General features: G+C 45.4%; 1 protein-coding gene across 1 annotated transcript; it reads right to left on the bottom strand.

Annotated features, from left to right (window-relative positions):
• Positions 1-211: 211 nt before the first annotated feature.
• On the bottom strand, positions 212-19,830 carry Ube2g1 (ubiquitin-conjugating enzyme E2G 1). The gene is made up of 6 exons (XM_075684940.1): positions 19,693-19,830; positions 18,342-18,444; positions 15,875-15,972; positions 9,104-9,282; positions 4,152-4,257; positions 212-2,687 (listed from the first exon to the last, which is right to left on the bottom strand). The coding sequence occupies exons 1-5, from the start codon at positions 19,736-19,738 to the stop codon at positions 4,174-4,176; spliced, it is 510 nt and encodes a 169-aa protein (XP_075541055.1). The 5' UTR covers positions 19,739-19,830; the 3' UTR covers positions 212-2,687; positions 4,152-4,173.
• Positions 19,831-20,157: the final 327 nt, after the last annotated feature.

Below are 20,157 nucleotides of genomic sequence, written 5' to 3' on the forward strand. Positions count from 1 at the left end.
AACCGTGTTCCTCTATTGTGCAATACACATACATACGAAGCCATTTAGCTTAACAGGCCCTTCATATATACACTGACCTGCTTTGATATTTCAAGCCCACCAATCCCATTTGGATCTTTTTTCTGTATACATGCAGCACCTGCTAGTGCCAACCAATGTAATATCATTCACGTATCATCAACTATGACTACCAAAAAAACAATGCAACAGCTAAAGAGATGAAAATATATTTAGTCAACTGTACAAAGCTGAGAAAAATTCACAGGGTGTCTAATAACTGCAGTCGCATCTTCAAACAAGAAAATAAAAAAAAGATTGGGGATAATAATGGCAGTTGCACAAATTCTCACAGGGCTGTAAACATAAGGCAACAAATACATCCCAAAAAACCTCGGAGTATCGAAACGGCTCACTCGTACACAATCAAAACGAACATGGGAGAAGGCAACAAGAACAGAAGGTTCATTGATTACACTTTTCAAATACAGCTCCAATATTATCCAGTTACACTCTGGCAATTTTAGCAACGCAGTGCAGGCAGCAAAGGTGTAGTTGCCAAGCAGACTTGTGTGACAAGGCAGATTAGCAGGCAATGACTGCATTCACCGGACTATCAAACTGCTGATGGCTCTTTCAACTGTATTCAAACATGCTGCAACTCGTTAATAGACTCCACCGAACAGCTGGGGAGAGGGCACTGAGCTTCGTTAATGCCCCTTGCCAATTACCATGAAGTGGTGTTGCTTGAGAAATGCCCTTCCATTTCAGTACTTTCCTTCAGTGCATGCCGAAAGTGCTTGATCACAAAATTGTAGGTCAGGTATCGCAAAGAAGCAACACAAACACTCCAACAGGTTCAATCAACAAGTGCCACTGCCACCCACACGGTGGAGTCTCGGACGAGACTAGTGTCAAGGTTCATTCTTGAATTTAGGCGTTGTCTCTTTCTTTCAATAGCACACAAGAAAAGTACCCAATGCCAATATGCACACAGAAGTAAATTTAAAAAAAAAGTGTTTAACAGCAACTGATTTGATAGCCATAAGCACAAAAGCCTTGCTTGTAGCCCTCTAAATCAGACTGAAATTTGAACGAAAACCACAAGAAGCTTACATTTTATCAGAAACATAAAAACGTAGACTTGACACTTTCCAATGCTTTTAGCTGAGGTGTCACTGTAAAGAAGATTCCACTCCTTTGTTCAGTGACACGCTGGCCTCCACGCATGCTATGCCAGCATGATTCAGCTTAAGGATGAAAAAGCACTGCATTAATACCAGCCCCTTTCGATAGTTATTGGGCCAGATCTGAATAAAAATTCTCGACCACAATTAGCTTCCTTCCGCAGATTGAGCAAACCCGTAAAAAAAAAAAGAAAAAAAGAGTCAGCAGGAAGAGGCACAGCAGTAGGGCTTGCAGATGCACGAACCAAATGCAACGCTGCCCAATGACAACTGCACATGTTACAATTGTGTATGCACGGTATGCACCAGTATGAAAGGGAACACCAGATTGAAACAGTGAAAAGTACTACAACACATTTTCTTTTTTTAAGACAAAGACTACGTAATGTGCGTCAGCGAGTGGTATTCTAACTCGCGGTTCTGCATTAATCTTTGTTTAAATATCAATTAGGCGCTCTCTTTTGTAATGGTGCCTGAAGTGCAGCAAGCAGTTTGCCAATGCCGACACTCACTAACAAGTGTCTCACACATGGTCTGCAGAATATTTAAGCATACTGTACATAAGTGAAAACTTCATAGCCCTGAACAAAACTGCACAAAGCTCTGACCTAGCACCAATGACACTGCAAAGAATATGAGACATTCCCAGAGCTAGGACAGCGTTTCAATGAATCAATTTTCTTTTTTACACTACACTGAAGCAAGAGATATAGCATCACCTCTTGACAATTTCCACATTTTTAACATTACAATCTTTACCCAAAGGCTGAAAGTATTTTTTTCATACAGTTTCAAAGCACACAACAGGGAAAGAAAACTGTGGCATGGAAAAAGAAAATGCATGCCGTAGAAAACTGAACATTCAACGCACTCACACTTTATGGGCATACCATTCTACAAAAAAAAAAAAAGAAAAAAATCCGGATGACATTTTAAAAAACGGAGGGAAAAGGTCATGCATAAGAAGTATCAAGCGAGTGTCAGTCAGTTTCTTTTTTTTTTATCACTCATATTCAAATAGAGCGAGGGGCAGCAGGAAAGGGAAATGACGGCGGCAGGTCCACCCACTCCCATCAGGCGAACGACAGCGCAGTACAAAAAGAATTTTGTCGACGGCGTAGCTTCATCTTTCAGTGCAGAGGAGCAGCCACTGGAGTTGCCGGAGCAGTCAAAGTTGCGCCTCGAGGACACCAGAGGGAACGCCTCGTCCGCCATTTCCCAAACTACCACCCAATTTCTTTCTTCCTTTTTTTTTTTTGTTGCTTTTCGTGGGCACACCATAGGCCCACCTACAACGTCAACAGTGTTCCAACAGTGTCCCTCTCTTTAAAAAAAAAAAAAACTGTCCTGCACACATTTCACTGTCCCGAAGTGGCTTCAGGGGTGCAGTTATTTTTCTTTTTTTTTTCTTTTTTGCTCTTTCTCTTTTCAAACCCTTTCTTATTCTTTGCAGCAGATACTTGTTGAGAAACGGGATGTGCGGGCAAGCAAATCTCCCTGTACCTAGAAAGATAAAAGGTTGAACAGTACTGAGTCTGCTGATAGAAGGAAAACGAAAGAAAGCAGTACTGAACCATTAGAAAATACATCTGCGGCCATATTTTGTGATGATTCTTTTTCCATTCTATTTGCTCTTCATTGGCTAGCACGACGCCACACTTGCTATTGATTTTATCAGCCACTCAAGCACAACGGGCGATAAATTATTAGAGTTCAACAAAAAGAATCCTTGGCCATGAACTGACACGCTCGATTATTCAGACGGCTTTGCAGCACCATCAACAGCCCCCCAGAGTTAATGTACGAGGACAACTGAAATTTCTAACAGATTACAGCAAGCCATTCGGTAATTCAAACTCCACCTCCACGACTATGTGCAAATTTGACCACCCAGTCGGGCAGAAATGGCGACATTTTGGCTTTGGTATGTCACTAGCACGGTCGCTGGCCATATTGCCAGCACCTCCTCGAAACCAAAACTAGCAAAGCCTAGTCATTCCAATAGTCAGTGGCCATGCTCACAGGGTGGAGCAAGCCGAACCAAGCCACTATACCCCAAAAGCTTGTCGTGTGAGCTCCTTGCATTCAGCATGATTATTTAAATAATGACACGGTGCTCGGAGACTTCACAAACTCCTACTATGAAATTTTGTCACTCACTATCATCAAACAGCTTCAAGTGGCGCCAACTTCACGCTCGATGTTTGAACCGGCTAAGTGAGGGAAGCAATGACTGTTGTGAAGAAGCCCACCGGTCATTTGTCGCAGCACAGTCACCTCCTGTTATGTACCAGCACATAAAGATTCGGTGCATGCGTTGACTGTACTTTCGCCTGCCCGTAGTGACAACATGACAATCGTCGACCAGACTGACATGATCGCAGGCACATGTGTGTGTGTACACACAGCGATGCGTCGACAAGCTTTCTTTTTGGCCACTTGTGAAATAAAGTCACTTATGTTCAGGTAAATCCGATATTTCAGACTCCCAATTATTCAGAATTTTCAGCAGTCAATGCTGTGTTATTGGCCAGCAGCTGTACATGGCCCCAGGTTTCATCAAGCACTAATATCAACGCACAATATGGGTTTGCCAGACGCGACTCCTGCAGAAATGGCAGAACAGTGCAATGTGGACGTGCCGGTATGGTCAGAAAATAGTAACAACTATTTCCCACAACTTAATAATGGCAATTTCATAGAATCCTCAACTCAACTGTACAAACACTACTGCGCCTGTTGAAAGACGTAAAGTGCACAGCCCCTACATGCACAAGCATATTTATTTTGTTTATACAATCGAGAACTTCAGGCTGTTGAACAGCACAGATGGCACGGAAATTCTACCCACATAAGGGACATTACCCCTTATGCAAGAACGAAGACATTTACATTTCAAGCTTAAAGATGGCAGCACATTGGTGCTATAGTTACAACTGTTAAAAATAAACAAGAGGGAGATCTTACCGGAAGTTAAACTAATGAAAATTTAATCTTGGGCAGGTTCTTGACTTTTCCTAACACATTGCGCCACTCTTCGCTTGAAGTCAGCATAGTTTTCCCTCCACTGTTTCTGGAAAAGAAAAAGAAAATCAAAATGTCAGATTATCTGAAGGCAATCAGACTGAAATAAACCAAATATTGTAAACACTGAAGTTCACAGGTTAGCCCATATAAAATTGCGACACACACAAGAGCATTGTTGAAACTACAAATGCTTACAATTTAAATTTATTTCCAGCATTCAATTACTCAAAACTGCAACATGGAACTCTGCTTTAAATGGGCTGTAGCCTAAAAAGTGCACCTGTGAGCAAATTACACTACCATAAATACATTAAACCTCATTAATTGAAGTTTCATGGGACTGAAAAGAAATGTTCGAAATAACTGGACATCAAAGTATCATATGTACCGTACTTTCACAATTCTAAGCACTCCCCGCTATTTTTGCAGGAATATTTGCAAAAAAGGTTGCGCACAATAATAAGCACCCCTTTTATTTTTTTCGCTAAAAAGCACGTAGCCAAGGCTGCAAGTGCGCTTGCTTAATCTGTCAGCGAGCCAAAGCCATCGGAGTCCCGAGGTGGCACGGTGTCAATGGCCCAATCCCTGACTTCTTGCGCACGGCTGCCTGGATCGTCATGCACGGCGGGGTTTCCCCGCCGCACACTAATCCAGGCGGCCGCGTCTTGTGTTGCTGCGCTGCGACACTAAACAACAGATGGCTGCACAGAACGCCAAAAACAAAGCCCCTGCCCAAAATGGGCCGAAAGCGACCCCAGATAACTATCAGTGTGTTGTCCTGTGGGCCTGGTATAGGCGGCGCTCTGCAAGTTTCACGGGAATCGCAGGTGCGCGTTGCTTAGTGAACCCACAATAGCGGTGGGTTCACCAGGCATCTTTCTTCCAAATGATTGTCAAGCTAAATGTCATTTCTCACACCTGTTTCTAGAGATATAGCTACAATAAAAGGGGGGAGTCCCTTTAGATATTTCAAATCTGAACACCCCCACTCGCTTTGGGTATCGCAATCGGAAAAAAAAGGAGAGGGTGCTTAGAATCGAGTAAATACGGTATCAAGAAAACAGTAATGAAATGCTTACTAAATCAACATATCAACATGCCTCTGCTCAACTGCTGAAATTCAGAAATTAGAACTCTCGTTTGTACTTTGCCCTGAAGTCTGCACAGAAGCTGCAACTCTCGTCATGCCATGACTGAAAAGCAATCGCAGCTGTGAGGGCCTTACAACTCCCTACTCAGTGCCGAGAATGGCGCGAGACATGTTTGTTCATTGAGCAGACGTGCTTTTCACCACTGCGCATACAGTCTGGTTATTTTGTCACCGGTGAGTTGGTTGATTAACAACTAATTGTCCATTGCGATGTAGCTGGCAAGTTTAACACGAGTACGCAGGCCGTAGTACAATCTCTTCTCCTCGTCAATTTTTGCCATGTTTGCGACCCCACACACACAAATTGCACTGAATCCAAACGAAACCACTGCTTGCCACAACTGCTGCAGGTGAACAACACGCCTTTGCTCAAATGCTGAAATTCAGAAATGAGAACCCTCGCTTATATTTTGCCCAGAAGTCACCCTATGCAAGGCTGCCAACAGTGATCACCCTATTTGGGTGATCATTGATGGCAACCTTGCAGTTATGAAGATATGCAGCCAACACAGTGTCTTGCGCAATGGTAAACGCAAGATGACGACGTGAAGCAATTTTATGTTGCTCCTGTACAACTCCTGCCATTACTATGCTGATGTGAGCTCCGTCACTTTATTTCCTAAAGCCCCATGATTAACGCACCTGGCAGATGTCATGGGGGGACTTTCGTCAAAATTAAACAGTGCATGGCAAAATACATACAAATTAACAAGAATTTGATGCCACTGGATAATGCATATGCTTGCCAGGACCATAGCGCAAGTCCAAATTATCTAATTTTCATAATTAGCAACGGTCAGTTTAAACAGACTTTCTTGTATTGTGAAGTGTGTAAAGGAAAATGCACTCTACCACATTAGCACTTCATAATACAGTCAAATCTCCATATAACAAATCATGCGGCACTGCCAAAAATTGTTCGTTATTCTGAGAGGTCATTAGAGTGACATTCACCATTCCGCCCATCCACTCATCAGTTCATAAGTTGTCACCGTTTGAGCTATCCACGAAAATGTTGCTGTTGGCTCTCGGCCCGCGCTGTTGCTATTTTCCATAGATTCCATCGCCACACACCACTGAAACACCGTATAGTAAGAGTGACGCATGCAAAGCAGACGCTGACACTGAGAAAATGACTGACAAAAAAGAAGCTCCATGCCACTTCCAAAGAAGAATAATTCTTCTTTGTTTTCACATTCCTTGGCGAAGACACCGCGCAACTGTCTAACTCGAGGCGAACTATTCCAAAGCGCAAGCGCCAACGTCCGGAAAGTGCTCAGTGCAACCATGTGGCATCTCTGCGAGCATGGAGGTTACGTAGTTAGTACAGCCGCAGAAAGAAGGCAAAAGAAAGAAGAGATGTGCCTCCATTGCCAGGCGACATTTGCCTGGGCGGAGCATCTGCTCGCACAACCCGATGCATTGTCACCTCAGGAATTTTCTTTTTTTTAATTCAGCGCCCTCTCGGGTTTTCCGAACCCATCTGCTGCAGCATCCACTTTCTGCACCTTGTCTGCAAGGCTGCTGTTTCGGCTGCCGTGAAAGATGCACGAAAACTGAAGGATCCCCAGATTTCTGAATATTAGTTTGTAGTACTGAGGCATTGTTAATTTGACAGAGAAAGTGAATAAAGATCCTCATTCTGAAGTCTGTAGTACTGAAATGTTTTTACAATGAAACCATAAGAAGTCGGCTGGATATTTCTGAAAAGTTCGTCAATCTAAGACGTTCATTAATGTTATTCATATTCACTGTAGTTCTGACCTATGCCTGTACTATAGTCGAACCCACTTATAGCGATACCGGTTTTAACAATTTATCGGTTATAACAATGAGAAGCTGCTGCACCATCAACTTTGTTGTTTTCTATGGTTAAATAACCCGCTTACTACAATGACCCGATGCCGCATTATCGGTTGTAACGAAGTCTGGCTGCTGAGTGTCCTAGCTGAAATGTTTTGAAATGAGAAATCCTTGAAAAGAAAAAAGAAAACGAGAAATTCAAGCTGCTGCACGATGAGCTGCTGCTCCAACAGCCGCCACCCTTTCACCCCTTTGAACACGAATGGGCTGCACCCATAGCTCTACACTGCGCCACCCTCCAAAACACGAATGGACCGTGCCAACTGCGCTGCAAGCAGAATGCTCACGTTGCTTGCTGGATCCTCATTCAGCGCAGTTCTGCAAACAGATTAATCGCTCACGTTGAAATCGTTCCTGGCCACGCGGTTTCTCAGCCTCACTTGACTCGCCACTGAAACTGAAGATGGCTGATCTGCCCACTGCTTACCGGCAATGCACAACGTTGCCGGTGAAAAGAAAATGCACGGCCATGGATTTGGAAACTAAGTGTTTCTAACCGGCGAGACGATCGTCACAAACATGCTTGCATTAAATAGCGACGGCGGCAATGGCAGCGATGACGCAGTAGGACAGGCTGCCTCAACGATGTCCTTACAGGAGGTCCAGCATATGATTGAGTCACTCCGGGGCTTCATTTTCACAAGGAACTTTCCGCTGCACTACGTGGAGCACTTGGATGCCTTGGAGAAGGATGTCGGCAAGCATGCAAGGCTGACAGACATAAGCTTTTCTCGTGCAAGCCAGTGACGAGTACCATATTTACTCGCATAATGATCGCACTCGCATAACGATCGCACCCCTGAATGTTGTCGTCAAAATGCAATTTTTTTTCAATTTCCCATGTAATGATCACACCCCGAACTTGCCGCGGCAATGTGTCATGTGCCAAGTCTAGCTAATTATGATCGCGCTTACCATCTGTCGAATGCTACGCGAACGACTTCAAGACAAACCAAGCAGCCTGCACGCACCAAAGGAGCACAGCGACACAAACTCGACGCAAAAGTTTTGCGTCCACAAACATGGCGGCTCTGCATCTGCACCACGTTCGCCAATACCATTCTGAACTATGCACCATGTCCAATTCTTATCGCAACAGCTCTTTTGCAAAGCTCTATCACCTATAAACATCGAAAAAGTTTAACCTTTAATTCTAGAATGCGACATCCTCCTCCTGCAAACTCCGCTGTACCACGCGGATTAAACACCGAAATGAAGCACCAGCAAGACAGTACAGCGGCACTACATTGCACGCCCGTCAGAGAAAAATGCGTGAATGATGAACCGGTCGACTCCGCCAGGGCCATAAAGAAACTATGGATGAGCCTCTGCTTTCTCAGTGTTCTGTTGGTTTTGATTTCAGTTTTGGAAGCTGCAAAGATTGATAGACGGAAGGTTTCCCTCTTATGCTTGTCTTGGTGCAGAGCTGGCGCAACTTTCCGCTAAAATGCCATTTTGGTGCAGGACGGAGCACACGGTCGCTCTCGGCCCGGTTTGGCGCAATTGCTGCAGGTGTTCCACCACTGACACTCTTTGACACAAGTGTGCACACAGCACCTAAAGGGTTAACCTGGTCGGCGGAAACATGCACGAGGAGGCTTTGTTCCCCCGCACCCCACCCCTCTTCGTTGCAGAATGTCCACCTTTCAAAAATTTCTGGCAGATCCCTGCGCGAGTATGTATGCAAGTGAGGGCTGGTGAGCGGGAGAGGACAAGAGTGGTGAGCATGAGTGGGAGCCGGTAAGCGTGAACAGAAGCAACTGTGCAAGCGAGCGAGTGCCGACGAGTGCGTGTTGCGAGTACATAGCCTGCCAAAATATGGGTGACTGAGTGAGCCGCGGCTTATTCTGCCAACCTGTAAACTGCACAGGTCACTCACCGCTGCATCTACGTTCGCAGGGGACTCATCGTTGGGGTCGGCCAGCATGGAGATGACAGAGATGAGAATGGTTTCCACTGTGTGCACAGGAAGCCAACGTTCGCTTGCCTTCTCATAGCCATATTTGTCATCCCCCGGCTCATGCAGGATTGAGATGCAAACATCGCCGTTCTTCTCAACTGCAAAAGATGAGGCAGCGACATTAGAGGTCAGAAGTGACAAAGTTCATAGGTTTATTCGTGCTATCCTTACTTTCCCAAGAAGGCACCTGCACTAACATAAGAGGCAAAACTTAAAGGTAAAGGCTTTCTTCAGCTAGTACGACAGGTGCTCATGGTTGGCAAATGCATACCAGCCAACTTGTGAACTTTAAGATTCTGCAAACACACACCAAGGCAAAATGTGGGGAAGGGGAAATAGCACGCACTTCTTTTAGTGCTTCCATGGCCCAAATGCTTGGGCACATTTAACAATGATTTACCTTTAGATGCAGTACACAAGTAGCAGCAAACTTGGAACGGCACACACTGACAAGCTACCCATTGTTTTTAGATTGCAATGACTTTTTAGCAACTTTGCGTTTGCTAAGTCGGCCTGCTTCAGGAACTTGGCTTAACTTGCTCAAAGCAAGGAGACTACCCCACTGGCAAATGACAGCTAACACTGTCACAAGCTACAGCAAGGCAACACGAGTAATATACCATAACTTTTTTGTATGTATACTTTGCAATTATGCCACACCCCTGCCCTTCAACATATAAAAGACATTTTCTATATAAAATCTATTTTTGAAGAACAACATAACTTGAATATCACAGGACGAGCTCAAATTATTAATTTCCGTGAAGGATTTGTGACAGTTGGCAGGAATGCAAACGGCTATACCCGGGCTTGGAAACTGCCACTTTGGTGGCAGAGGTAATTGGCACCATCTGTCAGAAGGGCGGGAAAGCAACTCCGCTTCCCTTGCACGGCCTCCTAGATCCAGGAGGCCTTTCTCTCCTCTTGCCCTCCCACCCAACTCCCTCACTTTCGAGTGCGTCCGCGCGCGTGTGTTAGCCCGGCACCAGCTTAACCTGCTGCATGAAGTTTCATGTTTCATTATCGGGAAGCATGCGCTGGTGTGTGTTGACCGGCATGGGCAGTTTCGTCAGTTTCGTGGTCCTCGATAGCTGTGTGCTTGTGCTTCGCGATGTTTGACCCGTTTCGCGACTCGCACCGCTCATGCATCGTGTAGTGGTGTACGAATACCTCAAAGGCAAGCAGTGCAAGGTTATTCCGAGTGCCTAAGAACAACAGGTGAGCGCGCAGACCCAAGGACATAAGACACATATGTACACGAACACGGCCCTATGCAGACGTCATTGTGCCTTGATTGTGCTACACTTCTCTCTTACCGGTAGAGAAACCTGACAAATAGATGTTCCTCCTCATTGTCGCCTGGTCTAGCACTTGCGTTTTTCTGTGCCAAGACTCATTCTGCAACTTCAGTAACTCGCCCAGCTTTCCATCCCGCCCTCAGTGCTTTTTCTGTGCGTGACGGTTCTACAAACATACTAAGAGCTGAAAAATTACTGTTCGTGTTTATGTATTATCACAGTAATTGCCGATGGGAAAACCAGGCAAACAACCTTATGTGTAGGCATGATATGCTTTTTTTTCGGGAAAGCATGAGCACTGCAAGTATCTTCTGTGCAGGTTCTTGCAGTTCGTGTTTATTACACAAAGGAGTGCTCGGCAGCCATGACTTAGTGCCTTAAGTGACAGAATTTTACTGCTTAGCATTGCATTCGCGGTGAAAGACAAGTCGTGTTGTCTTATTTCACCTGGTCACTGATTGAAGAATAGGCCTTTCTGCAATTTTTTCCCATGTGCTGCTCCAAAGCCGACTACCTCCTGCTTCCCCTTGCCACCATTACTGAAGTTGTGGCCAAGTGCAAAAGAATGTGATAATGTGTATTTACATTTTTAGTGCAATTGTATTTTTGTTCTGCAATGTCTTTTTCATGTTTTTTTCAGTATTAATGAACATGTTAGCATTTCATAAGCTTTCGTGCAGGTTTATAAGTAAGTTCTTGTTTTTTTTGTATGGCTATCAATAAAGCAATCTTAGCATTTTACTCTATTTAATAGGTATTTTGCGTGTCATTGTTTCTGCCATTACCAGTGAATTTTCCCTTTCTTTAGTTGTCATAACTATGTCATATACGTCGTCCAGTTTTGTGCATTACCTTAGTGAGGATATCAGAACTCTCGGCACGCATATCCGAAGTTCTACACTTTGGTCTTTAGAGCATCATATAAAAATATTTTATACGTGTGCGCATGAAATGGCCTTCGCGTTTCCTTGAGTTTTATTTATTTTCTTGTGTTATTTCACTGTCTGTGAACTTTTGTGTTGCTTAGTAGTCATGTGCATGTCATGCATTTCTCTCTTCTGTTCATTTGCTGAGCGCATATCATACCAAGCTAAGCGAAAATATTTGTTTTCAGAAATGGAAGTCAATAAGACAAGGCCAAAATCTGTTGTGTTGGAAGTTAATTCACATACATTCAGGCACACTCAAAGTATGGACAAGACTGCGTGCGTGCTAATGCACATAGAACCCGCGGCACACCACGCGCCAGTTCACAAACAATGCCTGGGGCAGCGCGCATCATTCACGCCATCGCCAACAGCCCACATATTACAGTCAACGACCGATTTTTCGGACCCTCTAGGGAACATAAAAACGTCCGAAAATTCAGGCAGTCCGAAAAAATGAATGCATGCAAAAAACAGCACTTTTTTTTTCTTTTTTTCTCGGATCTAGAGGTAAAGGGTGAAGTACCAATCTTCCGAAACCCTGCCAAAGCATCAATGAATGTGCTATAACAAGAGGCGTTCAAAAACTCTGTATGCAGCCGACTGCCGGTTTATTATGTACAGTCGACTCCCGATAATTCGAAGCCGCTTAATTGGAATTTTCGGTTAATTAGAAGTGAAGTGCTGGTCCCGTCAGTTTTGCATGTAATCCTATAGAAGAAATCGCTCGATAATTCGAAGTCCTCATCCAGTAATATTGTTTAATTGGAAGTTAATTTTCAGCCGGGATCCTCGAGGTGACCATCATTGTTTGGTAGAATGTGCAATTTTTCAAGTGTTGCAACAGTTCCCTGCTCCGCGTTGGCGTCATCGCCACCGCAGCCGCCCGCAACGCCATCCTTCTTTGAGCGGCGCGATTATTCATTGCTACGGCTGCTGTGGTCTCCGCGATCAACTCCGGCGGGAGGCGAAGCGGCTCCCGCCGGAGGCCATGCACGGCTGCCGCGCGTGGCCGGAGCTGATCGCGGAGGCAACGCGGGTGCCATAGGTGCACGCAGCGCTGCATACTGGCAGTGGCGAGATTGTGCGAGATTAGTCTTGCAGCGTGCGCAGCGTATGTCGAGGCATGTGTTGGTCGAGCGCCTTTGTGCGGGTAGTTCGTAGGCTAGGTTGTTCCACGGGTGATTCGGAATTGACTGTACCTAGTCGCGCAGTTTATAGCCATGGCAAACCGTGGCTCTTATCGCACACTCGACCTGGCAACGAAAGTCGAGGTTTTGAAGGAAGTTGAGAAGGGAGGTGCCGCCAAACAAGACATAGCGCGGAAGTACGGGATTAAGCCGAACACGCTCTCAAACTGCATCAAGAACAAGCGCACAATAATGGATGCATTTGAGAACGACAAGTTCAAGACTTCTCGGAAGCGAATGCGCACCGGCGCTTACCCAGAGTTGGAGAAGGCTCTGCTGGTTTGGATTAGGGAGGCCAGGAGCAACTAACTTCCTCTCAGCAGAGACATCGTTGCGATGAAAGCCCGAACGCTTGCAGCAATATTGGGGATCGATGACTTCGTTTCGTCAGATGGATGGCTGACGCGCTTTAAAGATCGCCATGACCTGGTTTTCAAGAACGTGTGTGGTGAAAAGGTGTCCGTTAACCAGGAAACATGCGCCACGTGGAAGGATGGAAAGCTGCGTGAACATCTCGCCGAATACAGACCAGAAGACATCTTCAATGCAGATGAGACGGCACTCTTCTATTGGCTTCTACCAAAGAAGACCCTGACATTCAAGGACGACGACTGTGCGGGGGGGCAAACGCAGCAAGGAGAGAGTGTCGGTGCTGATCGCGGCAAACATGACTGGCACGGAACGATGTCGGTTACTTGTGATCGGGAAAGCCGCGAAGCCGAGATGTTTTAAAGGCATGAAGACACTGCCTGTGGACTATGAGGCGAACAAAAAAGCGTGGATGATGGCCGAAATCTTCAAGAGCTGGATAAGCAAATTGGACCGCAAGTTTGCTGCTTCGAACCGCAAGGTGTTGTTCCTTGTCGATCACTGCAGTGCTCACGTGAATGTGCCAGCCTTGAGTGCGATACGCCTCGCATTTTTGCCTGCAAACACAACGGCTGTTTTGCAGCCAATGGACCAAGGCATTATCAAGAATGTTAAAGTCCTGTACAGGCGGCACCTCCTCGAGCGCATGATTTTGTGTATGGATAGCTCCACAAAGTACAAGGTGAGCCTGCTTAGTGCCATCCACATGTTGGCGCGAGCATGGGATCGTGTGAAGCAAGAAACAATTGCAAACTGCTTCAGGGCTTGCGGTTTTGTGGCAGCTTCTTCGGAGGATGCCTCTGAAATTTCAGCGGAAGAAGCGTCAACAAGCGAGCTTGACGGCACTGATTTTGGTGATGCTCTCGGGGACGTCAATTTTGAAGATTACGTAGCCGTAGACAAGGCAGTCGAAACGCGCGGTGCGCTGACAGATAGCGAATTTGTAGAGATTATTCGGCCCCAGGAAGCGACCATGACGTTGAAGGCGAGCCGCAACCTAAGGCTGCCGATGTAGCTGCGGGCCTTGCTCTCGCGGAGCGCTTCTTTGCTGCTGAAGGCAACGCGGAAGAAGCGTTCCGCCACATCTACAGCCTGCAGAACTTGTTTTCAGCAGCGCGATTCGGCAAGAAGAAGCAAAGCAAGATGACCGACTATTTTTCTTAGAGAAAATACTCGATTTCGCCACAAATAAAGTGCTGTTTTTTGTGTTTTGTGCTTAATTGGAAGTTCGTTTTGTTCGAAGTTTTTTGCGGTCCCCGTGAACTTCGTATTAACGGGAGTCGACTGTACATGTGTATTGTCGGGCAGCCAGTGTTATTGCTGCAGTGGCTTGAACTTGTTGATTGTTGTTTGGACGGCGTTCCGGTTGCATGCGATCATATTCGCCTCGATCTAAGCAAGGGTCATGTCAGCACTGTACACCGATGAAAAAGTCAACAGTGCTCGCGTCAACTCGGCGCTTGTAGGCGGCGCATGCACTGGCTCCTCATTTTCAACATCGAAGTCTTCTGAATCCCCCACAACCTGACGGACTATTCCCTCGTCAGTCAGTTCGGCGCAGAAGTTGAGCTCGTTGTTAGCGTCAACAAACTGTTCAAAAGTTATTTCCGTGGGTACGGTACTGCTTTCTGCACTTCGATGCCATCGGCGAGGACGACGAAGACGGAGTGGGGGCCATCGAAGGCAAGCGAAATCCTCAAGTTGCGAACAGTGGAGTTCGCTGGCAAGCGTCGAAGCACCTAGGCCTAGTGTCGCAGAGCACACTTGACACCAACGTAACGTTGCTTGACACAGCAGCACAACCACACACCATGCTAGCCAAAACGTGGCCTGCGCAAACAAACGAAATAGCGCCGCTCCGGAAACTCCGCCGGAAGCGGAAGTGCGGCCATTTGCGGCGATGAACATAGCCAGCGTGGCCAGACCAAATAGGTGTGTGACGGCTAGATTCGGCTAGTTGTGGTTCAAAGCGGTGATATGCTTCGACTGCAAGTCGATTTCCTTCGCAAGGGCGCTGCGCGAGGAGCCAAAGGACCTTCCGTCGCGTCAAAAAGTCCGGAAAATTGGACGCCGGGGGGTTCGAGCGTCCGAAACTTCAGATGTCCTTATACATTGATTCTATGGGGCTCGTGGCGGTGCTGCAAAGACGTCCGAAATATCAGGCATCTCCGAAAATTTGGGTGTCCGAAAATTCAGTCGTTGACTGTATGTAACACTGCCATCCCAATACAGCAACATGGTTCCATTTTAAAGTGGCCCTGCTGTAGTGTCACTCATTACAAAAACTTGTGCACAAGGGTTATTTTACATTCTTAAAGATAGTGGCAAAAGAGCCATGTCACACGTTTATCGCATTCCAGAAACAATCACATATTGCTTGTTTCTGGACGAACACGAGTGGACAAACACAAGTGGCTGGTCGGGACATAAGCCACCGCCCTATTTGCAACTGTTGCAAAGTTGTTCAAGAAATGCGGTGGGGAATACACAATGACACATGATCCTCTGACAGTGACAAAGAGCTACCTGACAAAGAACATGCAAACATTTAAGTTTGGGGCACGCACCACACGCATATGCCCCACACCACTGACGATGACGGTGCACATCCCCCACAATAGTCAACAAATTTTCATTATGCAAATGCTGAAAGTTTCATTACTTTCTGTTCATAAAGATCAATAGCATGCTAGTTTATCACAAAAAGCAGCTGCTTGTTAGGTTCAGGCACAGATTACTGTCTTACACTGAATCAATGAAAAATGAGACCACATTATATCTTGGATTTGTCAGAATTGGGCAAACTAAAAAATTGCAACAGTATGCCTGTTCCCAGCTTCTGACAAATCGGATTACAACAGCTCCTACAGTGTGTACAAAGGTTAAGTTTGTAATGCCCATACTTACTGTTTGGGTGCCATATTTCTGTAATGAATTTCATCTTCGGAGGACGTAGCGGATACTCCTTTGGGAAGTACAGGTGTGCCTTGAAGAACCCGCCCTCACTAAAAAGAAAAAAAATGGCGAAGTGGATCAGAGTGTTTACATGTCACAATAAAAGCTGTAACAATGAAAGTGGCTTAGCGAGAACTGACAGTCAAAGAAGTCCAGCATGCTATGATTGAATCAGATTTCTCATGGTGCCAGCACTTTAATGAAAAACTGCACAATTCTCTCACTTAGCAGCTTGCATTAGGACTTTCTCCACAACAAACATATATGCAATTCATAAACCTTAATCATCTAGGCAAGACATGACTCAGTGACCACAATGGAACATGTTATCAATTACTGACCAGACAACATCTGTGTCATACCATTGGCTACAGACACTGACGCTTCCATGTTTTACAAATGTGCACAGAGGCTTTGTGGTGAAGCACAGGTTAAACCTGACAATAGGGCTAGACTGAAAATTAAAATCTGAGGTTTTGTGTGCAAAAACCACAATATGATTATGAGGCACACTGTAGTGGGATACTACTACTGATGAATTTTGACCACCTGGGTTGTTTGTCGTGCAACTAATGCTAGGTACAATGTGGTTTTTGCATTTTGACCCACTGAAATGTGGCCACTGTAGCCAGGATTTGATCCCGCACCCTCAGACTTTGCAGGACAATGCCAAAGCCACTATGCCATCGCGACGGGTAACAGGGTTTAACTTGTGTGAACTGTAGGCACTGTTTTAATAAAATTCCACTAAGCTGTCCAAGGACATGGAACCTGCTAACTGATTAATGACAAAACCACAGATTACACATGCCACAAGTTTCATATTAAATACAGCTTCATGCTTTATACTGGTAGAAGAGGGCTATGGTCCCTTTAAATAAAATGACGGATTTAGCTGTCATGCCTACGAGGGCATAGTGTAGAAAAATACATCACACCCAAGTGCAGGCACTGCAGGTTAAAATATTGCATATTTTAACCTGCAGGTTAAAATATTGGTTAAAATATTGGTTAAATACAGGTTAAAATATTGCATATTGCTCCGAGATAACTAATGAATGTACTAAAAGCTGCCCAAGATACTCTCAAGCCATGCTATACATCCAGACAGAATTTCTAATGGCAAAGCACTCACAACCACTCCAGATGAGTGACAGTACAGTGATTGTAAATGCTGGGTTGATCCAATGGCATTGATAGATCTGGGCTCGTATTGCCCTGTTAATCCAGATGGTAAACTAGTGTCAGCAAACATAGTGATATGGTTTTATGAACAGCCACCATCAGACTTAGCCTGGACAATAAAAGCATATTTACAGCAGCTTAAATTTAATAAACACAGTCTAAGGTGCAAACAGGTTGCTTTGGAAGGAAGACGCACTGAGTTGGCGTCAGTCAAGGCATCCCAACCAGAAATCTCCAGCACTGTCAGCAATGCAAGCAAAAAGGCAGTGTGGCATGTTCATATTTAGTACAATGCATCAATAGTCTAACCCATATACTTAGTCCGGGGAACTTTTGCAAAAGGTACAGCAGACCTTAAAAACAGTCGCATTATGTCTATCCACTAACTACAAGCTTATTACTTTGTTGCTTATGTAACCTCACACCTAACACATACCGCTCTGCTCGAAAGTTGAAACATGGAAGTAAAATTACCATCTTAGTCACACCAAGACTGCCAGTTAGCTATTAAGTCGTCCACTAAGAGAATACACAAAACCATATACCTAAATAGCACATGCACAACCAACAGTGGAATAGAGATACGACAAGATAGTGCATGCTGTGCGTGGAGATCTCTGAACAGAGTTTAATGCAACAGGTGATTGTACCACAAAGCACAGATATGACATCTCTTATACATAAAAGGAATGGGGATGTCAAGTCAAAGCCAAGCTGGGGTACACTGCAAGTCACCCAAGTGTTCAAACCTAAATGGAAGACACCATCATGAGCGTGTGACAGAACTTAAGACATGACTTCTACTTGCTTAGAGTTCCCCCACCCCCCCATTAAAAGAAACCTGCAAAATACAAACTCTGCAGTCCCAGAACTGAAACTGTTTAGTCACTGTCAGAGAAATTTGTCCATATTCTGCACTGAAGTTTGAACAGCCTAAAGCAGCATTTCCAAGTACCACACTTCTGCATAAATATGTATTCAGATGCCCAGTTTGGTCACTACATGTTTAACAGCAATGCCTAAACATGGAAGATTAAAAAAGATAATGTGCTATTTAGTGACACTTCGTCCTTGCATTATGAACCGCACATTGGTCATTTAATTTTTAGTCCACGCAAGTATACTCGTGATCAAGGCTTGTCAGCTTCCCGATAAGGAAATCTGCACCCACAGCTACACCAGACAAATAAGAGAACAAATTGACATGGGCGTAAAAAAATTTACATGCACTTACTACAATGTGTCAGGTGGGCCAATAATGAGCACCTCCCACTTGTAGATGTCATTGTCGTCTATTAGCCCGGCAGAGAAGCCTTCCACGGGATTTTTCTTCAGCTCTGCAAACAGAAATAGCATGTTCTGAATAAGCTACAATCTTTGGCGTTAAGAGAGTGCCGCATATGAAACACGTAACTCGAGTTTTAAAACGCGTGAGGCTTTTGTCGCCTGCGACACGTCCCAAGCGAGACACTCCACAGGATGTCCCGCTAATGACAAGCCGAAAGTGGTGCTAAAATATGGGGTTCTTAAGGGCGCACCAACGCATAAACGATACACTCAAATAGCATCAACACTTTATTTTTCAACAACAAATCCGCGCCAGTGGATGAGAAGGCGCAAGCGCTGCTGCAAAGGAGTGCCATTGCATGGCGTCAGTGCGACCAACAACACGGCCCTTCCCGCGCGTTGAAAGCATTTCATTCGACGCTATCGGAAGATAAAACGACGGAGAGAGCAAGCAATAGACGCACCACCTAGTTATGCGCATTGTGTGACCTGCGCAGCGGGCATTCACAGCTTTCGTCATAAGGGAGATCATTCACGCCGGGTAGATGCGTCATAAGCGAACGCTAGCAGAAGTGAAAATGCATTTACTAATTTAAGGCCCCAACGAAGCGAGTTTACAGCGCGAGGAGGTTATACTGCAGCGGATACAGACAATAAAAAGAAAGCAGCAGGGTCAATACAGTGTAAACGTCATTGCTCCAGGACGGAAGACCATTAGAGGCGCGCGAGTGAGCTCGCGATTTCAAAAGCATTTCTCACTTCGCAGCAGCGGTGGTTATTGCGCAACCAAGAAAGCGTACTGCCACTGACATTCAACAGATTGATAGGTGCGCAGCTATCTACGCGCCATTTGAAGTAAGGGACCACGGGCAGCACTGCCGAAACAAAAGGAGAGAAAAAAATTTCATCGAGTGCGCCGGTACCAAAGCTACGGTTGGCCCGCGGCGAAAAAGTAATGAACAAAAGCGGAGAGGGAAAACGTCGACTTGCGGGAGGAAGGGGGGTAATTTTTTTTTTCTTCTCTTCTAAAAGAACTGATGCGGCGGAAACGAGCTAAACGCGAAATGTCGAACTGTTTCACGGCCCTAAAAACGCGTGGTAAAGGGGCAAGCGACGTGAAGACGCACGCTACGCAAGGCGAATCCTGCGGACGCAGCACATAGCCTTGGGAAGCGAGGACAAAAGAAAGCAGTTAAAATCGAGGCGGCACACTGCTGACCGGAACGGGCCGGGCGGAAAGTAAGCAGTGCACCCCGGCTTGCGACACATGAAAGGATTGCAGAAGTTATGAACGTTACCGTTTAGCTGTTTTCGTAGCAACAGGGCCGACTGCTGATCTGCCATTCAGACGATATCAATCGTTCCTCTTCACGCGAACAATAACTGACGGCAACTATGGCTGTCCTCGCACTAACTGAGCATGCGCTCAAACCATATGGTACTCGATTTCCGGTTCCGTCGCGCTGATGTTTACTGTGCTCGAGCTTACCCATAGAAATATGGTAGCTGTCGTGAAACTCTGATAAACAGAGCTTTCGGCGATTGTGAGGCGTAAACGCGCTTAGTTACTGGCTTGATCAGTAAAGTTCATCAGAACACGTAGTTCGTAAAGATTTTTAAAGTGTTAGCAGCGCTATACATCATAGCCGTATAGCTGTGCTTCTAGCCTCTATAATAGCCACTAAGCTAACGCGGCAGGTGTATAAGGACTCTTCTTGTCCGACGCTGTTGTGCTCTTATTGTCCGTGCCACAGAGCTGTCGA

The sequence above is a fragment of the Dermacentor variabilis genome, chromosome 3, assembly GCF_050947875.1.
Source record: "Dermacentor variabilis isolate Ectoservices chromosome 3, ASM5094787v1, whole genome shotgun sequence".
NCBI lineage: Eukaryota > Metazoa > Arthropoda > Arachnida > Ixodida > Ixodidae > Dermacentor > Dermacentor variabilis.

What these genes read in the sequence shown, in the direction of transcription:
- Ube2g1 (XM_075684940.1), bottom strand. Translation starts at nt 19,738, where the DNA reads ATGGCAGATCAGCAGTCGGCCCTGTTGCTACGAAAACAGCTAAACG. An exon ending in GGCCCACCTGACACATTGTA is followed by an intron (nt 15,973 to 18,341) that starts GTAAGTGCATGT and finishes TTTTCTTTTTAG; the next exon opens with TGAGGGCGGGTTCTTCAAGG. An exon ending in CTGCGAACGTAGATGCAGCG is followed by an intron (nt 4,258 to 9,103) that starts GTGAGTGACCTG and finishes TTTCTTTTCCAG; the next exon opens with AAACAGTGGAGGGAAAACTA.